The 20,889-nt window shown below is 38.8% G+C and overlaps 1 protein-coding gene across 1 annotated transcript in view; it reads left to right on the top strand.

The window, feature by feature from the left end:
• The window catches only part of LOC105475626 (ankyrin repeat and MYND domain containing 2), a 47,092-nt gene extending 26,505 nt beyond the window's left edge, over positions 1-20,587 (top strand). Inside the window, exons 5-10 of the mRNA XM_011731050.2 lie at positions 3,852-4,012; positions 9,047-9,261; positions 10,043-10,178; positions 15,524-15,652; positions 17,852-17,981; positions 19,409-20,587. Coding sequence (XP_011729352.2) covers positions 3,852-4,012; positions 9,047-9,261; positions 10,043-10,178; positions 15,524-15,652; positions 17,852-17,981; positions 19,409-19,593 — 956 coding nt within the window. The 3' untranslated portion in view covers positions 19,594-20,587. The remainder of the gene's footprint in view (positions 1-3,851; positions 4,013-9,046; positions 9,262-10,042; positions 10,179-15,523; positions 15,653-17,851; positions 17,982-19,408) is intronic.
• The last annotated feature ends 302 nt before the right edge of the window (positions 20,588-20,889 follow it).

Here is a 20,889-nt window from a genome sequence, read left to right as displayed (position 1 = left end):
AAGTCTAGAGGACTCAAATCTAGTGATTGTAATATGGGAGCAACATGATGTACTGGCTTTTCCACCCGCAGCATTTATTTTCTATATTAATAGTATTATTTTATTTATGTATATTCAGAATTTATAAATTTAAAACCAGTAAAATATTTAAGAATTTCAATTACAAAAATTTAAACTTAAACGATTAAGTATTTACAAAGATAAACTTTAAACATATTATTCAAATATGTTATTAGCAGATTAATGAAAATATCAAAATAAGCACTACCTAAAATAAAAAAGCTTAATCTGGGAAAAAAGGTAAAGTAATATTATTTTTTCTCTTTAAAAAGGTATAATTAGGCTGGGCGCAGTGGCTCACACCTGTAATCCCAGCACTTTGGGAGGCCGAGGCGGGCAGATCACCTGAGGTCGGGAGTTAGAGACTAGCCTGATCAACATGGAGAAACCCCGCCTCTACTAAAAAATACAAAATTAGCTGGGCGTGGTGGCTCATGCCTGTAATCCCAGCTACTCAGGAGTCTGAGGCAGGAGAATTGCTTGAGTCTAGGAGGCAGAGGTTGCCGTGAGCCGAGATCGCGCCATTGCACTCTAGCCTGGGCAACAAGAGCAAAACTCCGTCTCAAAAAAAAAAAAAAAAAAAGGTATAATTAAGAAATCCCTGACTGTACTAATTGGAGGACTGACGAGAAGATATAGTTGTAAGCTAATTCCATATTTTTCTCTGACTACTTTATCTTCAGGTCTTCCTGTGTCCGGTTCAGTACTTTTGATGAGCTACTTTAGAACTTTTTTTTTTTTTTTTTTTTTTGTGGGAACACCTATCTTTTTATTGAAGCTGGATATAGATTTTGTTTTAAGGAAGCATATGCAGTTTGTCTTCATCTTCTCTGCTTTCTTCATATAGAGTTGTAAATTTCCTCACAGTTACTTGGGTTGATTTTGATGCTGTGTTCATAATCCACTTGCATTAGATTTGCTTGGTTGAATGTCATTTTTCTCTCTTGAAGATTCTGGGAGAGGTGTTCATTTTCTAAACAGAGCACCTTGGCTCATTTCACATTTTTAATATAGATTGCTACTGTTTGACTTCTCAAGACGTATATACTGGGGAAAGAAATAAAAGAAATACCCACCTCCCCCAATCCCCCCAAAAAGAAAGAAATTGGGTGTTCTGGTACTTAATAAAAGCACGGAGTACCAAAAATGGTATTGTGATCACTATTAATTTCTCTTTTCAAATCAGGGAGGTTTTCTTTTATCATTTGTTTAATTCTCCATCTATTCCTTTTTTTCCTTTGAGATTTCTGTTAATTTTCACTATTAGATTTCGTGGATTTGTTCTTTAGCTCTTTCATCTCTTGCATAATGATTTCTATATCTGAATTTTTCTGTTTTGAGATATTTCATCCACTCGATCTTTTTGGTTTGTTTATTTTGTTGAGACAGGATGTCTCTTACCCAGGCTTGAATGCAGTGGTGTGATCAAAACTCACTGCAGCTTTGACTGGGCATGGTGGCTCACGCCTGTAATTCCAGCACTTTGGGAGGCTAAGGCAGGCAGATCACCTGAGGTCAGGAGTTTGAGACCAGCCTGGCCAACATGGTGAAACCCCATCTGAAAATACAAAATAGATTAGCTGGGTGTGGTGGTACACACCTGTAGTCTTAGCTACTTGGGAAGCTGAGGCAGGAGAATTGCTTGAACCCAGGAGGCAGAGGTTGCAGTGAGCCATGAGCCAAGATCACACCACTGCACTCTAGCCTGGGCAACAGAGCCAGACTCTCTCACCAAAAAAAAAAAAAAAAAAACAAAACAAAACAAAAAAAACACCCTCACTGCAGTCTCCAACTCCTGGCCCCAAGCAATCCTCCTGCCTCAGTCTCCCAAGTAGCTGGGACGACAGGCACGTACAACTATACCCAGCTAATTTTTTAAATTATTTGTAAAGAAGGGGTTGTGCTATGTTACCGAGGGTGGTCTGCACCTCCCAGGCTTAAGCAGTCCTCTTGCCTCAGCCTCCCAAAGTGCTGGGATTATAGGCATGAGCCACCATGACTGGCCTTGATCCTCTGTGTTACTAATTTAGTTCTCAATAGTCACCAGGATCGCCTCTTTCAGTTTGCCTGTTAATTTTTAAAATTTAAATCTCTCTGTGGTTCTTGAAAGTCTATTTATATATTATAATTGAATCTGCTTAACTTAAATGCTCTTATTTGCTGTAGTTGTAGTGGTTATTGTTAGGGTAAATGTTATCCACACACTTCCAACCCAAGAAGCCCTCTGTTGGAGGCATTGCATAATCTTCAGAATTGCTGGATCCCCATAGGTACTTTGTTCTGTACCTCCCAGGCAGTCAGGTAAAGCTGATAGGGTTCTGGATCAGTGGAAGAAGAAAGTTTAATGTCTCAATTAAGACATTAATTAGTTAGTTTAGAAAATGAAAACCCCTCCTTCCAGAATCTTTAAGAAGAGAGAAAAATGACATTCAACTAAGCAAATCTAATGCAAATGGGTTATGAACACCGCATCAAAATCAACCCAGGTAACTGTGTGGAAATTTACATCTGTGTATGAAGAAACCGGAGAAGATGAAGACAAACTGCATATGCTTCCTTAAAACAAAATCTTATATCCAGCTGCAATAAAAAGATAGCTGTTCCCATTTAAAAAAAAAAAAAAAAAAAAGTTATAAAATATCTCATCAAAAGTGTTCAACCATTTAATTGGGACATTAAGCTGGTTTGGTCAGCAAACCAGCTGAGGCACAAGGATGAAGCCCGCCACTCCTGGGTTCTTCCAGGAACTTTCAGGGACAAGCAGAGCCCTCTGCCAGCCTCAAGCACCAAGGTCCAGCCGGCCCACAGTGCTGTCCCCACGCAGGTCACCTGTTGTCGGCAGGATCAAGCAGACGCTCCCAGGACCAAGCACAAGCAGGCAGGGGCCACGCAGACTGCCCCAGGGGGACCACTTTCCGGGAGCGGGGACCATGGCGTCTGCACGCTCTGCTCAGGCGCGCCTCCGCTGGTCCCCCAGCCCTCATCGGTCAGAATGGAGGAAGAAGTCTCTCCTCAGGAGATCCAGTCAGAGCCTGCGCCCTCCTGTGTGCCCTGTGGGTTCTGCCTGCTTGCCCAGAGTGGCCACTGCTTGCTACAGAGAGGTAGTGGAGAGGGAGCTAGGGACGGGAGGCCACAGGAGCACACTTGCAGGCCAGCAGCTTCCCCGGGGAAGAGTTTGCTTTCGTAGAACCATTTTTAATTAGAGATGCCTTAGAGAAGTGGCTTGGAATTCTGTGCAAAGCCACGATATGGATTCCAAGCTTATGGAAGCAAAAGCCTTTTCTCTACATTTCACAAAGAGGGCAAGCTTTTCTCAAATTCGGGGGGTAGTGGGTAAGGGGGAGAGGGTTTCAGTTTAATATTATCATTATAATAAGAACAATACTTTATATGGAGTAAATTTAAATTTTGTGTAAATACAACCGGATGTGATTAGGGAAACATGAGCATCATTTGTGTAGGCTGAGAAGAGGAGACATTTAACTTACAAGCAACTTATGAAATACTTAGGGTCTCTTACAAGTTGAACAGTGCTTTCTTTTGTAATCCACATAATCTTCATATGTATTTTGGATTCTGTGTCTTTCAAAGATTGTTTATCAACTTTACAAGGAATGTTTATAAATGTTCTCTAAAATATTTTACCTGTCCTCCTCCTCTACTCTCCTTTCCTGAAAAATGAAGATATTGGTGCATGTTTACATCACAAAAATGGCAACATAATTAATTTTAAGATCCAGATGTGTTATTTTTAATACTAAAACACAACTTTTCTCTTTTTCTATGAAAAGGTCAACATGATTGTGTGACCATAATCAACAATTTCTTTCCTCGAGAGAGACTGGATTATTACACTAAGCCCCAGGGACTGGATAAAGAGCCAAAACTGCCCCCAAAGTTGGCAGGCCCACTGCACAAAATCATCACCACAACGAATCTTCATCCTGTCAAGGTAGTGTGCTGTCTACTGTATTTGCTTTTTATGTAAATATTGCTTCAGAGCTTAAACTGCTTTTATTATACAGGATCATAATTGTCTTGGGTTGGGTTTTGTAGATGTAGAGCTTGCAGTGGGCTCTTTTGGCCTGTTGATTTATTGAAGGAGCACTCTCCGTTGAAACCTGGAAGTGAGTGAGCGAGAGAGAAACAGACTAAAGCATCAGGAAAAGCCACGCAAAGAGATGGGTTCGCTGAAGCCTAGCTTCCACCTCATCCCACTGGGAGCTCTGGAGTGTGAGTGGCTCCAGAGAAGCAAGGGAGTCCAGCTTTTGTATTCATCAGTCTGTTGTTGGATGGGGCCTGTCTCCAGAGGGAAAGGACAGCCTCCCAGATAGTACCAAGTGAGGTGGCTCCCTTTCAATGAGGGCAGTCTTCTGGAGAAAAGACCATAGTAGCTGACCCTGAGAGCCTCTGAGGCCTGGTATACAGGCCTGGTAAAAAGGATGTAGGTGGGGCACTAACAGCATCTGTTACAATAATTGCCTTTTTAAGAAAGATTCTGAAATGTAATCACGGGAACGTTTTTAAGGTAAGTGGCTATTTGATGCCTTTAAATAACATAGTTTTTCCAGTAATTCATCAAATCAAACAGATTATCAAATTTCGTAGATGAACACATAAGTTCTAATGGCTTAACTGGGAAATTTCAAGAGCTATTCTGAAATATTTCAGGGCTATTGTCTTCTAGATTTTAAAAATGTGGGCTTTTACTGTTTTTACAGCATAATTTAAAAAAAATCCAGCTAAACAAGTATAGTTTCCTCAATAATCATCATAGAAAACTACACAGCTACATGTGTGCTACAGTGATGAGGTCCTATTTCAATTTCAATATCTGTCACATGCTTTTACTCACAGGGTAAAGATTTGATAGTAGTTCAGAGCTGTTTAAGTGAGCAAGATAGTAAGTTGGGTCAAAAGTTAAGGTTCTTCCTTAACATAAGGCGTTATTATCATGTAGAAAATAGATTTTCCCAGAAGTTTATTACAAAAGAAGAATCTGTGGAGTCTGCTGAGCATCATGAAAATGAGTGGACAGTTCTTATAAGTAACTCTGTTAAAGAGTGACCCTCATTCAAAGATATAAGATCCAAAATGTATATAATCTTATTGCTTTGCTGATGCATCCCTGTACATCTTTCTTGAGTATTTGAAGGTTGAGAAACAAACCAAATTTACTCATTGTGTGTTCCTCCACCCAAATTAATTTTCTAGGCCCTTAAGAGAGATGACAAACTAGTAGATACCTTTCCCATCAGACAGAAAAGTGAAATCTGCTGTTTTTATTTTAGAAAACTCAAGCATTTTTCTTAATATTCTGGAAGAACTGCCAGAGGCAACACTAGTGATACTAAGTGGGCAAATTCAGCTGTGAATTGCATACTCATGTTTTTAGTGGAGACTACAGAGGGCTTAGAATTTAACCTTTAAAAAATATGTATTTTCTTCTTTGTTAGTGGTTCTCTGCCTCCCAGCACACCTAGGGAAAAGAGAACTCCCTAGAGAAGCATTGGCTCCTCTCCATGGTGCTGTCTCAGGCATGGGCTGGCTGGGATGGGGAGACAGGTTTCTGTCAGGGGACGGTATTTCTCAATGTAGAGAATGTGTCTGGTTCTGTAAGACCCTTGTTCCTCCACTGCCTGAGCAATACAGGATATTCTGGCTTATATTGATTTGCCCTGTATTTTTCTGATTCACTGTCTTTCATATCTAGGTTTCTACCCCTTCAGATTGCAGTAAGGGTTTGTGGATTTTTTTTTTTTTTTTTTTTTTTTTTTTTTGAGATAGGGTCTTGCTCTGTCGCCCAGACTGGAGTACAGTGGTGCAGATCTCAGCTCACTGCAGCCTCTGCCCTCCGGGTTAAAGCAATTCTCCTGCCTCAGCCTCCTGAGTGACTGGGATTACAGGTGCCTGCCGTCATGCCTGGCTAATTTTTGTATTTTGGGTAGAGATGGGGTTTCTCCATGTTGGCCAGGCTTCTGGAATATTTTTTTATGTTTACTTGGAACCCAGTCTTTCAGGGTTAAGTGTCCTAAAAATTATTAATACTCTGTCTTCAGTTATCTTTGAAGGTGTATATTTTAAGTAAATTAGATTGAGGGCATATTTATGCAGACAATAATTTGTAAAGGTGTATAGTCTGAAATAGACTACATAATATTTTTTAGAGTATAAAGGGGACTATCCTATTATATACCTTCCTCCAGCCCAGACCTTGCTTTTTGTAGGTTTAAATGATCTATTCACTCGAAAGCTTTTCTTTTATCCATCCTTTGGATATAAAAGCCACCCAGTTGCTTTTGTTGTTGTGGCCTGTTTTTATTGCTCTACCCCTTTCTAAGCTAGCATGGCCTTTCCTATGGAGTATTATTTAAAAAGTAATAACCACTGTATAATGTCAAACAGCTTTTAAAACAAGCTCAGAAATTCTCCCCAGTACACACCTCACATTTCATTACAGTGCACCTAACATAGCTATATTTGTGTCTAGGCTAAGTGGCTGCCGTAGCAATAAGGATGCATTTGTTTTCAAAAGGGACTTGGAGGATTGTGCTGATGCCCAGAATATGAAGGTTATCTAGGAGAAAAACCAAATCACAGGAAAAAATGTCAGCAGAGCAGGGTCTATGAGTGGACAGGAGGCAGATGTGCACACAGCAATCCTGTCTTTGATTACTGTGATTTTCAAGCCTGGTATTGTAGATTTAGCAGTTTTTAAAAATGGGATTTAAAAACTACAAGGAATTCAAAATGCCACTACATGAACATATTCTCAGGTAGCAATCCTTTGAATGGTAAAAATTTATCTAGTTTTTAATGCCAATAGAAATATATTTATAGAAATAAATGCTCCTCCTCATTAATTAATAAAAAGGATTTCCTTTGTAATATATTACCTCATAATGCTGCAGAGATTAAGGAAGAAAACAAGTACAAATATTATTCTTTTGTGTGTAGCTACGTAATTGTTTCATTAAGCTCATGTTAATGATGTGGTTATTTGTCATTTTTCTTGGTGTATATTTGTGCTGTGTATTAAAAAATAGATAAGGTCTAATGTCTCCAAACAAAAAATTATTAATCTGGGTTCTGTTTGAAATTTTTTGAAAGAATTTCACTTGTAAGTTTAAGATTCTATAGTTGATTATAAATGCCACATATAAAAATACTGATCAAACAATTTTAAATGATTACAATTAGCAGAAGTATAAACAGATGATTACTGAGTCTTTTCTTCTCTACCATAAATTGTCAAAGTATGTTTTGGTAGAGAGAGTTATCAAGAAATTTACCAATAAGGATTCTGATTATACTTGCTTCATGAAGTCTAATAACTTATTATTAAGTGCTGGATTTTTGTAAAACACTAGATTGTATATAAATCTAATAATGTCAAAAAGTGAAAATCATTTAATTTTACAGGGACATTTCATCTGTGTTAAATTTCTAATTAGAGGGCTAGCTATGGGCTTTACTAATAGATGATCTTTTTTCATGCCTAAAGAAAAGAAACTAATTCAGGAAACTCTACCTGTTGTTCCCTGACATGTACAGTCCCTGGGATATTGATTTAGCTGTAACAGGTAGGTTAGCAAGTACTGACTGGCTCTCTGCTCTGTGCATACAGTTGTGACCCTGATACATTTATTGTGGTCTTTGTGCTCCTCAGTTCAGCTAGATCCGAGTTCTTGTCTTACAACCAGGAAGAATTAGACGTGGACACTGGAGAGGGAGTGGAGTAGAATTTATTAAGTGAAAGGAAAGCTCTCAGCAAAGAGGGGATGCAGGGAGGTGGTTCCCCTACCCGAAGGTGGGAAAGTCCCCCGTGTGCCTGGGTCCAGGTCCTTTTATGGACTCAGAATGGGGAGTGCATGCTGATTGGTTTGTGAGTATGTGAAAAAGGTTAAAGCGAAGACATCACTCAGTGGTGGGCACGACAGTGTAGAAAACCAGTTAAGAAAGGGTAGGTGTATGTAAAATAGGTGAAGGGTAAGGATCAGTCAGAAGAAATTGAGCCAAACAGGAAGACAAGTTCTCAATCCAGTTCGAGGATTTAATTTGTAGCTTGCCTTTCAGGCTTTAAACTGTCTTTGGCTTGGAAATGGCGCTTCATCAAGGACCCACCCCATCTGCCTAGGCATTTGGCTGCCTCCTGCCACACTCACATTCATGTTTACATTACTATTATACCACCATGGATGTTTACAGCAGTCCTATGCAGACCCACTTCAAATAATCTACCCTACAACAATGCTAATACAAAAATACTCCTTATTACACTAAATTTGACTTATTACACTAAATTACACTTAATCTGTGCGTACATAGGAAATGTGGTACTCATAATGTGTAAGATTTGATCATTCTAATATTTCCCCCTTAAAGTTATTTATGGCTTCCTCTTTGACCTATTCTCATGACTGTAGATGATCGGAAGCATCTTCAGGAAAATTTCCGCAGAGAAATGTAGTTAATTGGAAAGTAAAGCATATTTCATTTTTAGACTTCATTCTGAAAAAATCTCATTTTCTTATGCTTAATAAGAATTAATGAGAATTGTAGCTCTCCTAGCCATGAAATTCTAGAGCTGAGTAATGTTAACTAAAAGTGGTTATTGCTCAATGATTTGATTCTTTATGTAAAATGTTCAAATTTGCCATGTTTATCTTTAGTCAAAGCGCACTTAACAGAGACTGTAAAATCATGTACTCTTGAGTGGCATACTGGCACTCTGGCATAGGTAGATGGCAGATCACATTATAACTTTGATATACAGAGTTTAAGAGATTCCACTATTTTACGGTCATTCTATATTGTTCTATATGTTTGTTCCGGGTAATCTGCATTCTAACAAATAGCATAATAACTTCATGATCCTAAGGAAGGCTTTCTTTGGCAATCTTTTGAAATCAACTAAATGGACTACCTAATTTGTACATGGAAAAGTCTCTCCTTTAATACCTGAGTACACTGGGATTTCCTCTAGATCGTGATGCTTGTAAATGAGAATCCTCTGCTGACAGAAGAAGCAGCCCTGAATAAATGCTACAGAGTGATGGATTTGATTTGTGAGAAATGTATGAAGCAAAGAGACATGAATGAAGTATTGGCTATGAAAATGCATTACATAAGCTGTATCTTTCAGAAATGCATTAACTTCTTGAAAGATGGAGAGAATAAACTGGACACCTTGATCAAAAGGTACTCTTTTTACTACGTCGTTTATAAAATACACTCAACTGGATTTTTTTTTATATGAAGCCTGATTATTATGGGTTTCAAAATTAAACATTTTGGCAGCAATTGCTGTTGTTGGAATCACATTTAGTCTTTGACAAACAGACAATAATGTTATACTTACATTGAGTGATTATTCAGTTCTGTATTCTTTACTGTGATGTTTTTGTTGTTACCAGCGATTTACAGATGAGGAATCTGAGGTTTGGAGAGGTTAAATAGCATGTGTAAGATCACACAGTGAGAAAGTGGCCCAAGTCTAAATTTGAGCATATTTCATGCCCTAGGTTGCAGCTCTGGATTTATAATGGCATCCAGGGTGTCTCTGTTACAGTACCTTGGAGAGCTGTGTTTTATGCTGGTTCTCTGACCACCAGAGATCAAATTCTCTTGCATACTTACCTAAAAAAGGGAACTAAGTCTGAAGGGTGTGGCCCTATGAGAGTTTTTATTCTTAGTACAAATAACTGACATGGTAATAAGTAACTAGCTAATCTGATAACAGTGTTTAACGTGTTTTATGGTGATAGTCACCTTTCCATATTCATTTAATGGGCCTGAAAACCTTATAAGGCCTAGCGTGACATATGGGTTGAAGAGCAATTTGAATTGAGCCCGTCATCATGATTTGAAGAGACAAAGGAAATCCTAAGTAACAGAAGATACTACTAAAAACTGTTGGGTTCAGCTAGGAGAGAGTGCTTAGTGATTCAACTCCAATTACTCTTTAAAAAATATCTTTCAGCTTGTTAAAAGGCCGAGCTTCTGATGGCTTTCCAGTGTATCAAGAAAAGATCATCAGAGAAAGTATCAGAAAATTTCCTTACTGCGAAGCTACACTCCTCCAGCAGCTGGTTCGAAGCATTGCTCCTGTTGAAATTGTAAGGCTCCTCTTACCTAAGTTGACTCTATCAGTAAGACCTAATTACCACATATTGTATTGTTAAAGGCAAGTTCTCTTTAGTATTTATTTTTATTATTTCAGAATATTTTTAGGAACAAAGGTGGAGATAGGTTTGCCTGCCAAACCTGTCCCTGTTGATTTATTTCCCATCTCACGATCTTCTTCTTACCTTATTATAGTTCATAGTTTAATAATCAGGACGTCCCTATGTTGAAATGTAGATAGTTAGGGTAAGAACTTACATTTTATATACATCCACTGTGTAATATAGGTACACACTTACACTTGTAGCTATATGAATTACCAGCACAAAGTCATACACTAGATGCAAGTATGAATTGATTGCCTAGGGTGATAGTATCCAGGCAGTGGGGATGTAGTGGGATAAGCCATGGGAAGGCTCCTTGTGGTTCCTGATAACAATCTCAAAGTATGCTCCAGCTTCCCATAATCCTCCTTAATGCCTCTGATTAGAAAATGTCCATACTAAAACCTGTTTATACTTACCCACTATATAAGTGCGTTTTGTTAACTTTATCTGTTATTTTAATTACTTGCTATTCATTTGTCATGCATTTTAATTTATTTGGCCTTTTCTATTTTGAGGCAGAGTCTCTTTCTGTCGCCTAGGCTGGAGTGCAGTGGCACAATCTCAGCTCACTGCAACCTCCGCCTCCCAGGTTCAAGCGATTCTCCTGCCTCAGCCTCCTGAGTAGCTGGGACTATAGGTGCGCGCCACCACACCCAGCTAATTCTTGTATTTTTAGTAGAGATGGGGTTTTACCACGTTGACCAGGTTGGTCTCAAACTCCTGACTCAGGTGATCTACCCACCTCGGTTTCCCAAAGTGCTGGGATTACAGGCATGAGCCACTGCGCCCAGCCACCTTTTCTATTTTGAATACATTTTTGTTTACCCTATCTATACCCATTCATGCTTTTATACGTTTCAACCAAAAACTTGATCAGCTTTTGTCTATCAGGCAAGAAATTGATCCTAAGACCAGTCCCACCCATGGCTTCCTCCCTCCCTCTGGCAAATCTGGTTCCCTTCTCTATGCTTTCTCTCTGGGTTGTTATGTCATCCTCAGTGTGGAACATCAGGGCTCAAAGTGGGCTCCAGATGCTCCTTCGTACATTAATAATTTACCTAGTCTGAACCATAAAATAAACAAGAAAGACCTGAGCAGGCAAGACCATCTCATAAAGTTCATGTATTGATTTATTCATGTGTGCTCCCCCTACTTTCAAGGGTTTCTTTACTCATACTTTTTAACATAGTTGGCTATTTAGTGGTTATGCTTTTGGAAGAATAAAGTTAGCAAATTATGATTTGTCAATTACAAATGTGTCTTAGCAGCACATATCAAAGCCCAACCAACCATGAATTAAATAGATAAGGGTTTATGTATTCACATATACATAGATGCCCAAAGGTAGCAGACTAGGTCTGGTATAGTGACTTAAAAATAGTTTGGGGACCCAAACACTTTCTCATCTTTCCCTTCCAATATTCCTTAGCTATGTAGGTTCTTATACGCATACTTACGATCTCATGGTTACGAGGCATTTGATGTTCCTCCTCCAGCTCATATTCCTATCCCAGGCAGGCAGGAAGAGCAAAGGGGTCCATATCTGGAAAACATAAGCTCTCCCAGAAGCCCTCTGCCTGTGTCACATGACTTTCCTTAGCTACACAGGAGTCTGGGGAAATAAGTATTTTTGGCTTTTCTAAACACTGCTGCTTTGAACAAAATTACACTTCTGTTAGTGAGGAAGCTGGGAGAATTGATATCACAGAAGCAACTAGCAGTACCTGTTATGTGGGATTTCCAGCACTCACAAATGGTTGCTGACCTTTTACCTTCATGAGAAAAAACAGAAAAACTAAAACAGCAAGCCAGAGTTCTTAAAAAAAAAAAAAAAAAAAAGGCAGGTCAATATCATGGTCAACAAGTTATCTTAGCTCCATGTAATAGAATAATGTAATTAGAATTTATAGAGTATAATTATTATTTTTATTTATTTATTTGTTCAGGGGGAGTCTTGCTTGTTAACCAGGCTAGAGTGCAGTGGCGTGATCTCGGCTCATTACAACCTCAACCTTCCAGGTTCAAGCGATTCTCATGTCTCAGCCTCCTGAGTAGCTGGGACTACAGGCACACGCCACCATGCCCGACTAATTTTTTTGCATTTTTAGTAAAGACGGGGTTTCACCATGTTGGCCAGGCTGGTCTTGAACTCCTGACTTCAGGTGATCTGCCCGCCTTGGCCTCCCAAAGTGCTGGGATTACAGGCGTGAACCACTATACCTGGCCTAGAGTATAATGATTATTGTTTACCCCAGTGATCTGAGTCATCAAGAAAAGGTTTATAATAAAGTTAGGATAGTATTTCATGCATTTTGGAAAGACTTTTCTTTAACAATTTTTGTTCTTGGAAGTTTTATGTTCTCCTCTCTGGAAAACTTGATCCCAAATGCTTGTGATTGTGCATATCACAGCTATTGTTTACTGCCTAATGCGTTTTCATATTCTGCAAGTTCTAAGCCTCTGAAGTGATGCCCACCTTTTCCCGGCATACCAGGGTTCCCAGGGCTGGCTGCTGTGAGCTTCACTGTGTTGTTTTCTGACAGTGCTAATGCCTGGGCCCTCTGCTCAGCTTTTGGTTCCCTCTGCCTACTGTGGAACTCTGGCTTCTGCCTGTCTCAAGGCTCAGCAGGAAGTGTGAGGCATGGCTAAGTTTAGAAAGATTGCTCCAGCATCATAGCAGATCATACCGTTAAAGATAATTTTGCTTTATCTATTGACACTATGTATTTTAACTTCTGGAAGTTAAAATGTCTGTGATTTTATAGCATACATTGAATAAAACATCCTGTTTGTTTTTAGGCTGAGTATCTTTCTATGGGAGGAGCTCTGACACCCAAGCAGATTCTTCTCTAACAAAATAGATGACAAGATTTTATATAACAAGGGATTTATTGTCACAACACCAGTACCAAGAAACATGGTTACTCATCTGTACCACTGTTACTTTTCTTTGTCAGCCATAGTTCACATAACAGGTGTGCTCCTAGCAAAATATTCTTCAGTTTTCTCTTGAGTTACATCTGTGAGAATGTCAGTGTGTGGTATGACTCCCACAACTGTCCCATTTCGTGGGAGATTTTGAACACGTCTCAAGCAGTTTTGTGAAGAAATTTGAACATGAAAATATAATTGTCGTAATGTCTGTTGAATATATCATATTCTGTTGATTTGTGGGGCAGACTGCTCCACGATTCAGTACTCTACTTTTGAGGCAAAAGAATGATACAGATTTGTAAACATTCAGTGTAATATTAAGAACCAGTAATTCTCAAACTTTTAGTATGTCTTAGAATTACCTGGGAATATTGGTAATAATGCAGGTACCTAGACCACATCCTTAGAAATTCTAAGTTACAAGGTATGGGGCAGTGGGAGGGATCTGCATTTTTACCAGGTTCTCTGATGCAGTCCAGCATTTGAGGACAACTAAAATAGACATTCATTCCTGATGGAATTATTAACTGAAGTGTCTAATATCTGAAACTTGATTTCACCTAATTTTTCCTCATTATACTATCTTTATTCCAAAAGAGAATTCATAGCACTTTCATGTGAAAGCAAACCCAGTCATTATTATTTGTATTCAAGAAGAACATGGCAGTTCCAAAATGAGTGCTACTTTTAAAATGCTTCTTGAATCTTTGAATATTTTCTTTGACTATCTTGAGTATACAGAACAGTGAAGGACATTGTTCCTGGGTGATATTTTTAAATCTCTGTTATGTACAATTGGTAAGATAATATAAAACAAATATTCTTAGGAAGAAAAAGCAAATACTCAAAATGAAAATTATAAAGTATCAAAATTCTGGTTTGGAATAAATGAAGAAATTTGAAAAACTCAGAACAAAGAACTGTTAGGAACAGGTAAGAAAAATAGATACTGTGTAAATATTTTTTGCTAAATAAGTTTTAGTAGCATCGTCTCAGACATAAATACTTACCCCCCCCTTTTTTTTTTTTTTTAAATAAAAGGTCTTGCACTGTCACCAAGTCTGTAGTGCAGTGGCATGATCTCGGCTCACTGCAACCTCTACCTCCCGGGCTCAGGTGATCCTTCTGCCTCAGACTCCCAAGTAGCTGGGACTACAGGCGTGCCACCATGCCTGGCTAATTTTTGTATTTTCAGTAGAGTCAGGGCTTCACCAAGTTGGTCAGGCTGCTCTCAAACTCCTAACCTCAAATGATCTGCTTGCCTTGGCCTCCCAAAGTACTGGGATTACCGGCGTGAGCCACTGCTCCCAGCCCCTTATAATTTTCTTTGTAAAAAAAATATATAGACCAGGCGCAGTGGCTCACGCCTGTAATCCCAGCACGTTGGGAGGCCAAGGTGGGTGAATCATGAGGTCAGGTGTTCGAGACCATCCTGGCCAACATGGTGAAATCCCATCTCTACTGAAAATACAAAAAATTATCTGGGCGTAGTGGCGGGCACCTGCAGTCCCAGCTGCTCAGAAGGCTGAGGCAGGAGAATCACTTGAACCTGGGAGGCGGAGGTTGCAGTGAGCCGAAATCGAGCCACTGCACCTCCAGCCCGGGTGACAGAGTGAGACTCCATCTCAAAAAAAAAAAAAAAAAAAAAAATTTATAAATGTTTTTTTAACAACCTTTTTAAATTTTCCATTGCCCGCTAGTAATAAGTTTCACACATTTGGTTTTTCTTAATAGTTTGATTCAATTGCATGTGTGTTTCTTAACAAATTTGGAACATACCAATTATAATGGTGATAATTTATTTGAACTGCAAGCCAACATAAAGCAAATGAGTTTAAATATATTGCCTTTAAAATACTTATATTATACTAAACTTTTTGGAATTAAGATAAACATTTTTGATGTGCCCTATAATTGTTTCAAGGAATATGAACATTTGCTGGTTGTCAGTTCTCAGAAAAAAAATTCCACTCTGGAGTCATTGTCCTAAATCTGAATCGCTATGGGCTTACTGAATTATCCTCACTGGAAAAATACTTTTATTCTAGATTAAGGGTGTATTTTTCTCTTTAATTATCTGGACCTGTGACTGACTTTTCATATGTTTTGTACAGAAAATGGTATATTCTAAAAGATTTTTGTCATTTTGTCTTAAAGCCTGTGTAATCTATAGCCTTAATGATTTCTTCCTTTTTGTGTCAATATTGTAGGACAGCAGTATCCATGGGCTGATACCTCTGTAGTGTTTCCATGGTGATTTCAGAGTTTGTTTTTTCTCCTCTTCATGCCCACTCTAGGGTTCTGATCCCACTGCATTCTCCGTCCTTACCCAAGCCATCACTGGCCAGGTGGGTTTTGTGGATGTGGAGTTTTGCACTACCTGTGGAGAAAAGGGAGCAAGTAAAAGATGTTCAGTTTGCAAAATGGTAAGAATGGAGTTCTTTTTAGTTCATTGACCTCTGGTGTAGATGCAGCCAAAGCTGATGATTGAGTTTTAATATTCCATAAGAATAGACATTAGTTTTCTAATAAATTGTAGCAATGAAAATATTTTATTTAATACTTAAAAAGTAGTTTTGGAAGAGAATTAATAGGATCAGTATAGTTATTTACTGTGTCTTCTGCTACACTGCCAGTCTTTTTTGCCCCTTTGTTGGTCACCTCATGGAAAGAAAGGATATGAATGAATGAATATGAGAAAATAAGAGAAAGATTATGTGTGGTGCAAGGAGACCAAGGCTGGTGCAGATATGAAACCTAGAATAGGACAGTTCATAAATATACATTCTTTATTCTTCTGATGTTGACTTTAATGACAGTGTCTTCATCAACATATCCTTGTAAAACTACAATTTCTGACTGTTGCCAGTCTTTAATCCCTATGGACTGTGCTGCCCCCTTCTGCCAGAATTAACTTTGTAAAAGGCATATCTGATTGTGTTCTCATATCCAGATACTGAGCACATGCATGTGTCTGTACATTCACTTAATCCCATAGGTAGCATCAACTGCCTGTTGACTTTAAAGTTGAAATTCTTCAGCATGTTGTATGAAACCCATTATAATCTACTGTAACCTACTTCTTCAGCTTCATCTTGTTTAATGACTTACTTCTCTGAACCTGAGTTTCCTGAATTAAATGAAATTCCAGAATTAAATCAAACTATTCATATTGGTTAACTATTACTGCTTATAAAAACACACTGAAACTCAGTGCTTAAAACAATAATCATTTAGTCTTTCTCTCACAGTTACGGTTGGCTGTTCTCAGCTGGGGCAGTTGTGCTCCATGTGACTCTCATGCTGCTTGTACTAGCAGGCTAGGCTGAGCATGTTGTCTTGGCAATAGCAAAGGTACACATGGGCAGGTAGAAACACAGAAAGCCTCTCAAGGACTAGCCTTGAAATTGCCATGTTGTGTCATGCTATTGGCCATAACAAATCACATGGGCCAGTATGAAGTCAAGTCTCCTCCCTTTCAGTGCAGAGAACTTTGAAATCATATGAGAAAGTGTATGAATGCAAGGATGAATGAAGCATTGGGGTCAATAATACAATATATGTATAAGGGCCTAGCACAGTGCTTGGCATATAATAAGTGTTTAATAACGTTCATTCCCATCTCCTTTCCACCCCCACTTGCAAAAATATAAGGCCATTTACAAAAACTTCTTGCTGTCCCTGTTCCTGCATTTTTGTACTAGATATTTTCTCCAGTCAGAATTCTTCTTTCCCATTTTTCTGTCTACCTTGACTCACCACAGCTAGAGTGAGTTGCTGCTTCCTCTATGCCTCCATCACTTACATCCTGTACTATGTTTTAAAATTATATATTTAGGTGCCTGCCTCTCTCCCTTCTTCCGTATCTTTCTTTTTCTTGACCCTAGCTACCTTTGGGACAACAACTCTATCTTCCTTGTCATTGTGCTGTACCAATTCTGGCACATGGCGGGTTCATAATAAGCTATTTGCTAAAGTCTTTGGTAGACTGTTTGTTATATATTCATTATTGTTTTAAAGTAAAGTTACACACTATAAATCTAAATGAATACACAGATACTGTGTTAGGCTGTTCTTACATTGCTATAAAGAAATACTTGAGACTGGGTTTTTTTATATTTCTAAAGAAATTACATTTATAAAGAAAAGAGGTTTAATGGGCTCACGGTTCTGAAGGTGTACAGGAAGCATGGCACGGGCATCTGCTCAGCCTCTGGTGAGGTCTCAGGAAGCCTTCAATTCTGGTGGAAGGTGGAGGGGGAGCAGGCATGTCACATGGCAGGAGCTAGAGCAAGAGGAGGTGGGGGAGTTGCCACATGCTTTTGAACAACCAGATGTTGTGAGAACTCACTCACTATTGTGAGGACAGCACCAAGGGAAGGGTGCTAAACCGTTTATGAGAAAACCGCCCCCATGATCCTATCACCTCCCACTAGGCCCCACCTCCAACATTTGGGATCACAATTCACTATGAGATTTAGAGGGGACAACATCCAAACTATATCAACCACATATTATGGTTTTAAAATAAAGTATGGAAAATGACATTTTTATAACTTAGTCATAGTTGGGAAATCTTACAACCCGAGCTCTGGAAATGAAAATAAACCAACAATTGCTTTCAGGTGATATATTGTGATCAAGCCTGCCAGAAGACACACTGGTTTACTCATAAGAAAATCTGTAAGAATCTGAAGGACATTTACGAAAAGCAACAATTGGAGGCTGCCAAAGAAAAGAGACAAGAGGAAAACCGTACGTATATAAAAACCGAGTTCACCCTGCTTCTTAGTGGAGAGAGAGATAATAGGTGATCTTAACACACTGGAACTGAGTCTTCTCTGGAAGCCATAGGAGCTCAGGAGTGACCAATGAAAGAATCCCATTTAAATTTAAATGTGTCCCTTTTTTAAGTTCTTGGGATATAGTCAGCCTAGACATCACTGGAAAACAGAGATGTTAAATTCTGAGGGATGTAGTTTATTTCATATTCCACACTCTAGCTTAGGTGACTGCCCTGGAACAATGGGATTCTTAATGGGTATCAACTTATATGCTGCTCATGAAGGATTTTAAAGTCTTCGAATAACAGAATTAATTAAATTTCCACTAATGGCTACCAGAAGATTTTAAGGGTGGAAACCTTTAAATTCCTTAATTAAATTTCAGAACTATAGGTGAAATTACAGAGTACATTTATAAATCATTAAATTGCAGCTCTAATATACCGATCAAATTTCTACAAGTGTCAGAGCAGTGAATTTTGTATTATTTTTTTTCTCCATCCCTCTTGAGGTTTTGTGACCCATTTTCATCAGAAATAGTGAGTTGCTTCAGCAGTGATGATCAGACTGGAGAGGAGAACCGCCCCCACCCTCATGCCTCATTCCAGAGAATATGTCGTATGTTCTGGGGGAGTGCATGTAGTTTGAAAAAGATGCCTCGGTTACTCTGATACCAGGCATTTCTGCCTCCACCTCTCAAGGAACCATATGCCCTTTACTACTGGGTTGAGAAATACTCTCAGTGGAATTAAATGATTTGTACACAATTAAACCATTTATCCTTAATAGTCAGGCTTTCTGACTGCCATGCCTTCTCTTGTTTTCTTGACCAGACTTTTTTATTCTATGTGCTAAGGACAGAAAGTAACAAATGTTCATTACTAACACACCACTGAGGGAGAAGATTGTCAGTAGAATGGGCACTCCCATTTGTTAAGCATCATTCATGCGCCAAACACTGCTCTAAATATTACAGACACCTTTATTCTTCACCAATGGAGGCTAGCCTTTATTACCTACATATTATAGACAAGGGAAACAACTGCATGCAGGCAATTACCTCTCCAAGGACATCAAACGAATTCACAGAAAAGCTGTATTCAAATACAGGCTTTGTCAAGTCCCAAGCAACAATCCTGATTTAGAGATGGCTTTGGAACCAGAGGCCTGAGTTCAAATGCTGGTTCTGCTGTTTCACTACCTAGGAAACTTGTAGCAAGTTACCAAACCTCGCTCTTCTCAGTTTTCTCATTTGTAAAATAATGTTAGCGATGACAGTAGAGATAATAATATACCTCATGTAGTTGATATGAAGATTAAATAATACATGTAAAGCCTTGAGAAGAGTGTCTGACACATGGTAGGAACAAAATAACAACTTCTTCTTTTTTTAATCAGACGGCAAACTTGATGTCAATTCTAACTGTGTTAATGAAGAGCAACCAGAGGCTGAAGTGGGTATCTCCCAAAAAGATTCCAATCCTGAAGATTCCAGGGAAGGAAAGAAAGAATCTCTTGAAAGTGAAGCTGAGTTGGAAGGCTTACAGGATGCTCCTGCAGGGCCACAGGTGTCGGAGGAGTAAAAGCCAGAGCAAGTGCCAGTGGGGATGGTCCTCACCCTGCAAGAAGCTGGAAAACTCATGGGAATGCATTGTCCTCGCCTCGTTATACCTGCATGGCACCATGGCAGGATTCCACATTTCATAGAATAGAGGTTTTCAAGGAAACCCCTGTTGACCATGCCCTAATTTCCTATTGATTTCTGTTCTATAATTGAACAGATAATCCTATGGAAAATGTTTTGTTTCAAAATACAGGAAAAACATTCCTATTCCCTTTCTGAGGCTGGCTTTCCAGCAGTTGTTTCAAAGGAAAATAGATCCCCTTAAAGAAAAAGTATAGGCTTTAGGGAACAAAGGGACAAGCAGAACAGATGTGGAAGAGAGATTTTCAGGAGAGAAAAAATTGATAGCTACAGAGATGGGTAGTTAGAAAAATCGTAACTTATATGTGAATAAAATACATATAAACAGCATTTACTGTAGTGGCGTTCTACTTATTAAGATGCAATGAAATGAAGAAAAGCTTCATGTCCAAGGACCTTTGCCACAGTTCAGCTAGTTGTAGTTTTATACAGAAATGATCCTGAACACTCTGAACTTGACATAGTCCTGCGGTGATATTCTATCTGCAGTATTTGTACCTCCAGAATGGCAGATCCCTCAGCAGGAACAAAGGCGTATTGACGGTTCTCTCAGCATGTGCAAAAAAGGTACTTCCTGAAACTTTTGATTCAATAATGGCTAAACATACTATGTACACAATTATTGTAAGGCTAATTCACGTGCCATACTCCACCTGAAAGCCTGAGTTATCTTGCTATAAGCTTTTCATGGAGCACTTCCTTTCCAGAAACTGATTTGTAACTCTATTAGAGAATGTCCTGGTGTCAGTTTTTAGCATATGTAGTATTTAAACAGAGCTAGAATGTGATGTCTGAAGATAGTGCTGCATTTCTACGTTTCTTGTGTGGATTTTAAAATAAATTGTGCCTACAAATATAAACAACTCATCTTGTTTTATAATTTATTGTTGGGGAGTGGCAAATATTGCAGAAATATTAGAGAACTTAAAAAATAATAGGGAACTTGACAAATATTGGAGAACAGCAAAGTAACAATTATTTTAATATGTACAATGGCAGAACAAAATGACTAGAATTCTCACCTCACTTTGCTGATCAAATTCTATCTTGTGGATTTTGTTTGTTTGTTTGTTTTTGTTTTGAGACAGAGTTTGGCTCTTGTCGCCCACACAGGAGTGAAATGGCACTATCTCAGCTCACTGAGACCTCCGCCTCTCAGGTTCAAGTGACTCTT

This window comes from Macaca nemestrina, chromosome 4 (genome assembly GCF_043159975.1).
Source record: "Macaca nemestrina isolate mMacNem1 chromosome 4, mMacNem.hap1, whole genome shotgun sequence".
Classification (NCBI taxonomy): Eukaryota; Metazoa; Chordata; class Mammalia; order Primates; family Cercopithecidae; genus Macaca; species Macaca nemestrina.
This window is presented reverse-complemented; position numbering and strand designations above follow the sequence as displayed.